Source organism: Balaenoptera ricei, chromosome 4, assembly GCF_028023285.1.
Source record: "Balaenoptera ricei isolate mBalRic1 chromosome 4, mBalRic1.hap2, whole genome shotgun sequence".
NCBI classification, from domain to species: domain Eukaryota; kingdom Metazoa; phylum Chordata; class Mammalia; order Artiodactyla; family Balaenopteridae; genus Balaenoptera; species Balaenoptera ricei.
The window spans coordinates 96,288,989-96,301,334 of record NC_082642.1 but is presented as its reverse complement, the minus strand read 5'-3'; the positions used below and the strand labels follow the sequence as shown (position 1 = coordinate 96,301,334).

Sequence of the window (12,346 nt, the reverse complement as noted above, 5' to 3'; positions counted from 1 at the left end):
CATCCCCTCCCCAGGCAGCGGCGGGGCTCCCCCCGCCCCGCTCACCTCCCGGCATCCACCGGCATCCGCCCGCGCGCCCGGAAGAGCTGGAGCTCGGAGGTCCAAACAAAGCCCTCGGGTATTGTTGTCTCGTGCGCTCCGAAGGTCGCCTAGACTACCCGGCCCGGCCCCACCCACAGCGTCTGGCAATCTAGACCAGTCTGGTACCAGGCAGAAAATGGAAGAGCCTCCAGAAGGGGCTCCGGCGGAATCATCGGAAAACCGAAGTACAGCCAAGTCCCCAAATGACAGCCACACAGACAGCCAGGAAGACAACAGGCAGAACCAGGATGAAGTGGAAGCAGATGACCGGACTGATCACAGAGCAGCTGACCAGGCTGCCCAGATAGTGTCCGGCCTGCCTGAACCCAACGTAGTTAATCAAGCTGACCACAAAGCATATGAATCCATGGGAGAAAGAACATCTGATCAGGCTGACCTCAGAGCATCCAACCGTGCTAATGTCGCCGATCGTAGACCATCTGATCAGGTTAACCGAAGCATGTCAGAACAGACGGACAGCAAGGCATCTAGCCAAGCTGGGGGTGTGGAGTGTGAACAGACTGACAGCCAGATGTCTGCTCTGCCTGAACAAGGTACTTCTGAACAGACTGAACGAAGGGCTTCTGAGCAGATTGACCACAGAATGTCCAGCCTGGCTGAGAGAAGAGCTTCTGAACAGATTGATCGTAAACCAGCTGTCCCATCTTTACAAAGACCCTCTGAGCAGAGTGATCACAGAATGTCCCGCCCGGCTGACCAAAGAACTTCTCAACAGATTGAAAGTAGATTGTCTGGCCTGGTTGAGCGAAAAACTTCTGAACAGATTGATCATAGATTGTCTGACCAAGTTGACCACAGAACATCTGTAAAGACGCACCGCAAAGTGTATGACCAAGCTACTAAACCAGCTGAACACCAGGCTGCTGACCCTGACAAGGCTGGCAGTGAATCTGACCAGGTTGACGACTTAGTGGAAGAAGAGGATGATTACACAGAAGACAACCTGTTTGACTATGGAGAACGTAGCCGGTCTGATGATAGATTATTCGACCAGCTTGGCTACAGCAAGGAAGACAAAGAGGCTGACTTCAGAGTACAACCCTGCAAATTTGAGCCTGGCCAGACAGATGGCAGCATATCCAAGGCTTCCCTTGAAACTGAAACGGAAAGTGTAGCTGATCTGCAAGCATTCATCCCATTTGATCACAGATTGACCAGTACTTTCCAAACAAAAGACCAAGCCTACTCCCAAAGATTTCCCTCCATCTCATCCAAATTGGACTCTATCATCAGTCAAGAAAAAACTCAACCCGTGGAAACCAAGCCTGTAGGTTAAAGGGGCATTTGATACCCCCCTGGGAGGTTGGAGGTTAAGCCAGGGGCCTGGCAGAATGCAGGAAGAGGGCACATGTTGTGGTATGTGTGACCCATAGGATTCAGGAAGGGCAGGAGAAGGGTGGGAAATAAAGAGATGGATTGCCTTCTCTGCTACACTAAGTAAGGCCATTCAGGAAGGATCAATGTACCAGGATTCAGGAGACCTGGGTTTCAAGTCCTGGTTCTGCTGCTAACACTGGGACACTAAGTCATTCCCCCTCTGGGCTTCTACCAAAGGAAAGGAATTTGGAGTCAGTTGGAAATCTCTGTTAAGGGAAAAGTATTTGAAGTAGATTGGAGATGTCTAAGGTACCTCCCAGGACTTAAGGTGCATTACATTGCCTGGAGAATCAGCCAGGTCTCTCATAATAATGTCTTTGCTCTTAATTCCTGGTGTTCAGATCCCATCAATACCAGATTCCACTGATAACAGCAACAATAGCAACAAAACTTCCTGGGGCTTTTCAATTCATTAAAGACTCTCTTGGGGGATATTTCCATTTTAGGTTGATATTTCAGAATACCAGGAAAGAAGGAGTTTTCAGGCATACAATCAACCTTCTAAGAAGCGGTTCCCTCCTATAGTATATGAAGATCCTTATCAAGTTTCACTGCAATACATGGAGAAACACCACATTCTGCAAATATTCCAGGTAAACCTCTCAACCTCTTTTTTAATTGTGAGTTTTAAAGTAATTATAATGTAAATGACAATCTTTGACCTGGCTTATAAGAGGTACAAGAAAGGGCGTTTGCTATAAAAGGGATATAATCTTAATGAGGAGTCAGTAAGTGCATTAAGACGTATTAACCAAAAGTAATAAATGATAAACACCAAATGAATAATTCTTACCATGATATGAAGCCCTTCAGAGGAATTAGAGATCTGATAGGTTGGTTGCTAGGGAAAAAATTTGGCCCAGGGTTAAAGTTTGAACCAGACTAGGAAGGAAGGACAAAATAATGGCAATTGAAAAGGAGAGAAAAAGACTTTCCAGGCAGGAGTATAATACTTTCAAAAGATGACCAACCTGTGACCATCTAAGAAACCACATTCTTCAGGAGAAAAATGGCATAGTTAAAAGTTGCTTCTAATTCTTGAAATTATAAATTTTATTGACCTCAGGATATGGGGCTGGAATGTTCTTTAAAGTATGACATTCCTTGGCTGATAGAGAATTATAAAATATTATCACATTTATAAAGTTTTTGCTGTTTTGTGGGTTGTTTTTGTTTCTGTTCTGACATGTGTATTTTTATGTTAATATTATAATGCAGCAAGGTATATATACATATATAATGATGTATATACATGAAGTAACTTTGTGGTTAGAAAGTTGTAAGTAAGAATGGCCCACCCCAAATGAAAGCATTTAAACTGGAAGAATTTAAGTTTAAAGAAGTAGGAAATAGAGGAAAGTGCACAAATTTTAAAATCTGTTAGCCCAGGGCTCCAAGCTAACTTTGTCCCTTCTCATCTTTGTGATTTGGAGGAAATTACGTAACTTCTGTGAATCTCAGTTTCCTCATAAAATAGAGATAAGTGATATTTGCTTTATTAACACTGCTGTATGCCTTTTCTTTCTTTAAAATGTCATTTTGTGGGAGAATGCTAATGGCTGGATTTTCTGGCTTTAACCAAAGAAATACTAATTATTAAACTCAAGGATGAAAGCTGTAGAAAGTAGAATTCTAATCGTTCTGTAAGTAATTTTCTTTATCTGTCAAGAAAAGCAATGCTTATGCATTGAACATTGTTATCAGAAAAATTAGTTATAAATATGTGTTCAGTAGAAACATATATGAAATAATTAATTAGCGTGGGTACATTAAGCAGACCAGAATATTTTATACCAGAAATTTGCCCTATTGTTATTCTCTGCAAGTGAGAATTCTGCTTGCTTTATTATAATTTTTTGAGTTATTCAACAACAGCAAAACGTATGGAAGTGGGTCTCTGAAGTTTTTTATATTCTTTCTCATTTATTATTACAAATGCTGAACATCATTTTCACCTTTTAGAATCAAATGCCTTAGAAGGAAGTTTCTATGTAAAAATCATACAGTGCTTTAAAATTTTTATTCAAAACTTTTTCTTTGACTATTCTTCAAAGCAAATAATTTATTGATTTCTCAGTCTAGCAAAATCACAATTCTCAAAATCTTTCTCGAAAACTCTTTGATCTTAGAAACTAGAAAAATATACATTGCTATTTATTCCTAAATTTTTAATCCCTCCACATTTTACCTTAATTTGCCCAAACTTATCAGCAGTAAGAAAGTAATTTGTCACTATGTAGAGATATACGAATTTCTTTAAAATGCTATGGTACATGTTAGGTTAATGTAAAAGATTGCTTCAGGTATAACCTGACCATATAGCTTTAGTTCAGAACCATAATGTGATGCCTTTCTCTCTCTCTTTCAGCATATCACTGAAAACCTAGTCTATGAAAAGCCAGAGGACCCCCTGAGTTTTATGCTGTGCCAGGTATGGAATAGGAAAAAAAGAACAAGCTTGTTATTCTGTTCATTATAAAATATAGCACACATACAAGTGTACAAAACATATACAACTCTGAATTATCATGAAGTGAGCACACCTGTAACTACCATTCAAGTTAAAAAAAAATTAAAACGTTGCCAGCATCCGAGAAGGCCCCTTTCTTTTCTTCATGGTAATCACTCCCCACAAAGGGACTATTTCTGAATTTTACAATAATGACATTCTCACTTTTCTTTATAATTCTACCATGAAACATGAATCATGAAACACTTTGGTTTAGACTTGTCAGCTATTTTTAAAATTTATTATTATTATTATTTTTTGGTGGTTAAGAGCACAACTTCTAGAGCCAAAAAGCTTTACTTTTTAGACTTTAAAAATGTTTTTTTAATTTTTTATGCAATTTTAAAAGGCTACTTTCCATTTACACTTATTACAAAATATTAGCTCTGCTCCCCATGTTGTACAATACATCCCTGAGCCTGTCTTACACCCAGTAGTTTGCCCACCACCACTGGTAACCACTAGCTTGTTCTCTATATCTGTGTAGGCTTGTCAACCTTTTAAACTTTATATAAAGGGAACCATGTAGTAGGGACTCATTGGTTCATTCTTCTTCTCAAAACTATGTCTGTGAGATTAATCCGTGCTGTTGTGTGTGGCTGTAGTTCATTCGTTTTCATTGCTGTATAGTACTCATTGTAGGAAATGCCACAATTTATCCGTTCTATGATAGATGTGGACCTTCAGGTTGTTTCCAGCTTGGAGCTATTACAAAAATTTTTCCTAGGAACTTTCATGTGCCTGTCTCTTGGTGCACATATACACATATTTCTCTTGGGTACATACCCACAAGAGAGAATGCTGGATTGTAAGGTATGTGTTTGATCAGCTCTAGTAGAGTATTTCAAACAATTTTCCAAAGCAATTGTACCAATTTACACTCCCAATAGCAGTGTATTTTAGAGTTCCAGTTGTCTTACATCCTTATCACTTACACCCAACACTTATATTTTCAGCATTAGCCTTTTTAATGGATGAACAGTAATAAATCATTGCAGGTTCAACTTGTGTTTCCTGAGTACTGAAGCAGTTGCATACCTTTTCACTTGTTTATTGGCCATTTGGAAATATTTCTCTTCTATTGTATTGTCTTTTTTTAATCATTTGTAACAGTTTTCTATATATTCTGGTTATGAACTCTTTGTTGCAGGTATCTTCTCCTACTCTCTGCCTTCTATTTTATCTCTTAAAGGTATCTTTTGATGAACAGGAATTCTGAATTTTTACATAGTTAAGTTTAATAATCTTCTTATGACTTCTGGTGTACTATTTTAGAAGTCTCTCCTTAGCCCAAGCTCCTCATCAGTCCCTGTGTTATCTTGTAGAAGTTTGTTTATGGGTTTTTTTTTTGTTGGGGGGGAGCATTTGGTTTTATTTTGTTTTTAAATTTTGCTTGTTTTTTGCCTTTTACATTTATATCCAATCAATCTGGAATTGATTTTGTGTAGGATGTGAGGTGGGGTCAAGTTTTATTTTCTTCCAAGCAGACATCCAATTGACCAAGCACCTTATATGAAAAGACAGTACTTTCCTCACTGCTTTTTATTTGATTCCTATAGTATATTTGTTGATCCTTGCTCCACTACAAGAATCTCTTAATTAGAATGCCTCATGATAAGTCTTAGTATCTATCAGAGCAAGTCCTCACATCTTATTCTTCTTTTAAAATATCTTAGATGTTTTTAGGTCTGTGAATTTCCATTTCAGCATTTAGAATTATTTGTCAGGTTACACACACACACACACACACACACACACACACACACTAGCAAACGCTGATGGGATTTTGGGGGGATTGCATTGGCTCTGTTGATCAATTTGGGGAGAAGTACCAGCTTGAAACAAACTTTATCCTCTCCATCTATCTAGGTCTTTCATTTCTTCCAGTATAGTTATTATTTGCATAAAGGTTTTACATATCTTTTTTTTTTAATTTATTTATTTGATTTTTGTCTGTGTTGGGTTTTCGTTGTTGCACGCGGGCTTTTTCTAGTTGTGGTGAGCGGGGGCTACTCTTTGTTGCAGTGCGCAGGCTTCTCATTGTGGTGGCTTCTCTTGTTGCGGAGCACGGGCTCTGGGCGCATGGGCTTCAGTAGTTGTGGCACGCAGGCTCAGTAGCTGTGGCACACAGGCTTAGTTGCTCCGCGGCATATGGGATCTTCCGGGACCAGGGCTCGAACCTGTGTGGCCTACATTGGCAGGCGGATTCTTAACCACTGCGCCACCAGGGAAGTCCTGGGAAAACCAGGGAAGGTTTTACATATCTTTTGATAGGCATATCCATAGGTATTTTATCATTTTGATGCTATTATAAGTAGAAACTTTTAAAATTTCAGGTTCTAATTTCTGAGATATAGAAATTTAGCTCATTTTTGTTGATCTCATATGCAGCAACCTTATTAAACTCAATTTATTATAATCATGCATTTGTAGATACTTTGGGTATTCCTACATATACAATCATATCATTTACAAATAGTGACAGTTTTATTTGACCTTTCCAATCCTTATCCTTTTCTTTCTTTTTGTCTTATTGCATGCATTATTTATCTTCTCTTTGCCCGTTTCAGATCTACCTTCCTCTCTTCTTTACCCTGCAGAGAAGCTAATCTATATGGACTAGATCAATAGGCTCTTATTCCTTCTGACTTCCAGTTGGGTTAAGCCAGTAGGAAACCATGGAGAGAGACTGGAAGGAGGAAAGAGGGTGAAGTTAGATTTATTCCCCTGTCATTTTCCCCACAGTCTGTCTGTCCTGAGTTGTCTGGAAATCACTGCTTCTCTTAAGGTACCTTACTTTACATAACTCTTTGCTTCTGAATTATAGTAATGTTCCCTCCTCTTGACCTTCAGTCCTAAAGTTAGTTCAGTTTTTACTAGCTTTGGATTATTGCATTATCTCCTGTGACTACCTTATGCCTAATTCTTTTTAAATAGTCCCTTTTTGAATAAACTGTCTTTGAATTTCTCTATTTTTAAAGTGCTGTTCCTGTTGGAACACTGATATAGAACAGTGGTTACGGATCTCCAGTAGAACTAATGTTGAATAGAAATAGCTACAGTATCTGCCTGCTAATGCAGGGGACACCGGTTCGAGCCCTGGTCTGGGAAGATCCCACATGCCGCGGAGCAACTAGGCCCGTGAGCCACAACTACTGAGCCTGCGCGTCTGGAGCCTGTGCTCCACAACAAGAGAGGCCACGATAGTGAGAGGCCCGCGCACCGCAATGAAGAGTGGCCCCTGCTTGCCGCAACTAGAGAAAGCCCTCGCACAGAAACGAAGACCCAACACAGCCAAAATAAATAAATAAAAATAAATTAAAAAAAAAAAAGAAAGAAATAGCTACAGTGGTTCACATTGCTGGCTCTCAGTCTTAAAAAAAAAAGTTCCCTATTTAACCATTAACTATGGTGTTTATTGTGTTTTATAAATACTACTAATCATATTAGGGCAGTTCCCTTATAGTCTGTTTTCTGAGAGTTTTTATCATTAATTATTAAATTTTATCAAATTATTTTTCTATATCTATTGAGATGATTGTATGATTTTTCTCCCTTCTGCTGTTAATGTGGTGAAATATATTTATTTGCATTTTTAAAACTTTTCAAGCACACATACAGAAAATTACAGAGATCAAAACTGTACAACTTGACTATCACTAATTAAATAGAGCTATGAAACCACCAAAAGATTTAAAGTTACCAGCTCCTCAGAATACCACATGGTACCTGTTTCCAATCACTACCCTTTCTATTCCAGAAAATAACCACTATTCTGACTTTTAGTTTGACTTTTTTTAGATTTTGTATAAATGGAATCAGATCACTGTACTATTTGGGGGCTGGCTTATTTTGAGCAGCAGTATGTTTGTGAGATTCTTTCATCTTGTGCATATTATTCATTCCTTTTCATTTCTATATTCTCTATTATGAGTTAGACATTTGGTTGTTTCCAGATTTTTGGTTGTTATGAATAATGCTGCAGTGAACATTCACGTACTTGTCTCTTGGTGCACAAGTGCATGCATTTCTATTGGGTTCAGACCTAGAAATGTAATTGCTAAGTCACAGGTTATTGACATAAGTTCAGCGTTAAAAGATTGCTGCCCCAAAGTTTTCCAAAGTACTCAGACCAGTTTACACTCCTACTTAAAGTGGTATTGTTGTAGTTTTCTTCATGTTTCTTGTGTTGTGGTGCTTTGAACTTCTAAGAACTGTGGGCTTACAGTATTCAGCATATTTGGAAATTTGTTAGCCACTATTTCTTCAAACATTTTTTTATCCCAGCCCTCTCCTCTGGGAGCTCCAATTACACATATATTGGGACAGCTGAAGTTGTCTCAACTCCCTGATGCTCTGTTAATGTTTTTTAATTCTTTTTTTCCCCTCTATATCATTTTGGATATTTTCTATTGCTATGTCTTCAAGTTTACTGATCTTTTCTTCTGCAATGTCTACAGTACCATTAATAATAAAGTGCCAGTGTATTTTTCATTACATACATTATAATTTTTGTAGTTTTCACCCCCAGTTTATTTGTGTCTTTTCTATAGTGTCAGTATCTTTACTTAACTTTCTTGAACTTAAGAGAATATAGTTATAATAACTTTTTGCTGCTTGTTTTTATGCCTGGTAATTTTTTAATTGTGATATAATTGACATATAACATTGTAATAGGTGTATGCCTGGTAATTTTTGATTGGTGCAAGATATTATGAATTTTACCTTAGTAGGTGCTGGATTTTTTTGTATTCATGTATATTCTTGGGCTATATTTCAGGACCCAGCTAATTTACTTGGAAACAATCTGATCTTTTCCAATTTTGCTTTAAGATTTTTTTAGAGTGAAACAGAGCAGTGTTCATCTAGGGCTAAGTATTCCCCACTACTGAAGCAAAATCCTTCTGAGTACTCTACCCAGTGCCCCGTGAATCACAAGGTTTTCCAGTTTGACTGGTGATAATAGGCAGTATTCCTGGCTTGGTTCTTTCCATGGCCTCAGGTAGTTTCCTCACACACATGTACTGATCTATACACAGGGGATTACCTGAAGGGGACCTTCTGCAGATTTCCAGAGTTCTTTCTGTGCAGTTCTCTCCTCTCTGGCACTCTGTCCTGTGAACTATAGCTGCTTTGCTTTCCCCAGGATCTCAGCTCCATCTCCTCACCTCAGAGGTCTGCAGGGTTCCTCTCAGGTTCACTTTCCCTACTCTGAGGCTAGGAAATTTTCTGAAGACAGTAGGGTAGAGCAGTCATAAGGCTCACTTCATTTCTTTCCTGACTTTCACAGAGCACTATCCTTTGTTGCCTGATATCTTGAAAACCATTGCTTCTTATATGTTGTCCATTTTTAGTTGTTTCAAACAAGAGGGAAATCTGGTTTTAGAGGAAATAGAAGTTCCAGACCCTTGTGTTTTAATGTTTTTCATCTGATTTGAAATTTTTTCAGCTAGCATTTTTTTCAAATATTGCTTCTATCCCTTTTTATCCTCTCTCTTCTCCTTCAAGCGACAGAATATTTGCTGGAGATTCCTTGTATGTTATTTATTTCTCAAAATTTTCTTCAACTATCAAACATTTCAAACATACACAAAAATAGAGAATAGTATATTACTCTCCATGTGCTCATTATTCCTATTTAATAACTATTACCACAAGCCTATCTTATTTGATATATACCTTACTCCCTTTCCTCCCCCCCCAGATTATCTTGAAGTAAATCCTAGTCATAATATAATGTCATTTGTAAATATTTCAGTACATATCTATAAAATGTAAGGACTTTAAAATCTAATCACGGGGCTTCCCTGGTGGTAAAATGGTTAAGAATCCACCTGCCAATGCAGGGGACACGGTTTCGAGCCCTGGTCCGGGAAGATCCCACATGCCATGGAACAGCTAAGCCCGTGCGCCACAACTGCTGAAGCCCGCACACCTAGACTCCATGCTCCACAGCAAGAGAGGCCACTGCAATGAGAAGTCCGCGCACCGCAGCGAGGAGTGGCCCCCGCTCGCCGCAACTGGAGAAAGCCTGCGCGCAGCAACCAACACTCAACACAGCCAAAATTAAATTAATTAATTTTTAAAAATCTAATCACAATACTATTATCACCTAAAATATTTTCAGTGATCCCTTAATATCAAATAACAAGTCACTGTCTGTATTTCACCAATTGTCTACTTTTTGTTGTTCTAACTCCATCAGAACAAGGTCCATAAATTTTGACTGATTGATAAATGTCCTGGATCTAATATGTATATATATATTAGATCCAGGACATTATAAAGGTTATATAAAGATTCACCTTTCATTTCTCTCTCTATATATATATTTTATACAGTATTTTTTATTGAAGTAACCAGATTATTCATACTGAAGAGTTTCCTAGTCTGGATTTTGCTGATTATTTTCTAATGATGTCACTTATCATGTTCTTCGGGACCCTATATTTTCTGTAAACTGCTGATTATAGTTATATCTAATGTTTTCTTTAAATTCAGGTTCAATTTTTTTTGTCTTATAAAGACTACACCATAATGTTCTTGTCTATCTCCATAAGTCGGTGCATAATGATCCAGCCATTGATGATCTTTTTGCTGTAAGAAGTTATTGATGATCATTGCTTGACCCATTAATTCAACAGAGATTGAAAAATGGTGATGTTCTAATTTTATCATTCTTTTTTCATTTATTGGTCATAATACATCTCATCAACTATTTGGTTGCCCTAAGACACAGATTACGTAGCAAAACAGAGAAAATACTTAACTATTTCTCTTTATTTACCAGTTTTCAGAATAAAAATCTTTCATAGAATTGTCTAAAGGTAACCCATGTTTTTAGTATTATTATCCACTCATAGACTTAAATGTGTTTTGTGTATTTCAATCCCTTGCAGTTATTATTCTTGATGATGCTCAAATGTTACTGTTTGAAGCCAATGGGAACATTCTGAGGACGACTCCTAGCACTTTTAACACTCCTCGTAATCTTGGATCTCTTCATTGCTTTGTGCTATAACAAGATGTTCTAGAAAGAAACTTATACTTTTCCTGCCCCAAATCTGAAAGCAGCCATTTCTTCTCATCAAATCTTGATCTGTCAGCCTTTCTTATTTTAGCCATTACACTAATATCTTATTGTAGCTTTAATGTGCCTTTCCCTAGCAGAAATATGGAACAGCTTTTCATGTACTTTTTGGCCATATATATATCTCCTCTTGTGAGCTGTACGTGCAAATCTTCAATCCATTTTAAAATTAGGTTGTTGTTTTCTTATTATTGAACTATAACAGTTTTTATATATTCTGGATATGCCAGTCTGTTATCAGATAAGTGTATGGCAAATATTTTCTCTCATCGTGTAGCTTTCCTTTGATTTTTCTTTACAATGTCTTTCAAAGAGCAAACATTTTTAGTTTTCATAAAATATGATTCATCAATCTTTCCTTTTAGAGTTTTTACTTTTTGAGTGCTATCTAAGAAATCTTTACCTAATCCAAATTTCAAAGATACTGTCCTATGTTTCCTTCTAGGAGATTTATCATCGTCACTTTAAAGCTTAGGTCTATGGTCCATGTGTAGTTATTTTTTGTGTATGGTATTGTATTAGTTTTCTTTTGATGCTGTAACAAATTATTACAAACTTAGTGGCTTCAATCAACACAAATTTCTAATGGTTCTGTAGATCAGAGGTCTGATACAGGTCTACCTATAATAAAATCAAGGTGTTGGCAGGCCAGGCTGTGTTCCTTTCTGGAAGCTCTAAGAGGAGAATCCATTTCCTGCTCATTTGGGTTATTGGCAGAATTCACTTCCTGTGTTTGTAGGACCAAGATCCCATTACCTGTTGGCTATAAGCTGAGGACCTTTCCCAATTTTTAGTGGCCACCACATTCTTTGACTTATGGTCCCCCTTCTGTACCTTCAAAGCCAAGGACAGTAGGTTGAATCCTTCTCATGTGAGTTGTGTTCTCTTAATCAATCTAGCTAGGGATTAATCACTTTTGTTGATCTTTTCAAAGAACCAGCTTTTGACTTTGTTGATTATTATCTTTTTATTTCCATTACTTTTTGTGCTTATCTTTATCATGTCCTTTCCTCTTAGTAATTCTGGTTTACTTTGCTCTTTTTTTCTAGCTTCTAAAGGTCAGACCTTAGATTGTTGATTTTACACCTTTCTTCTTTTCTCATATAGACATTTAAAAATGTTTCCCTCTAGGCACTGCTTTAGTTGCATCTCACAAATTTTGATATGTCATGTTTTTATTATCATTCAATTCAAAATATTTTCTAATTTGTCTTGTGATTTCTTCTTTGACCAGTTATTTACTTAGAATTCTGTTGTTTAATTTCCAA

The 12,346-nt window shown here is 37.5% G+C and overlaps 1 protein-coding gene across 1 annotated transcript; it reads left to right on the top strand.

The window, feature by feature from the left end:
* The first annotated feature begins 217 nt into the window (after positions 1–217).
* TEX55 (testis expressed 55) lies at positions 218–3,958 on the top strand. The gene is made up of 3 exons (XM_059919984.1): positions 218–1,369; positions 1,926–2,072; positions 3,848–3,958. The coding sequence occupies exons 1-3, from the start codon at positions 218–220 to the stop codon at positions 3,956–3,958; spliced, it is 1,410 nt and encodes a 469-aa protein (XP_059775967.1).
* Positions 3,959–12,346: the final 8,388 nt, after the last annotated feature.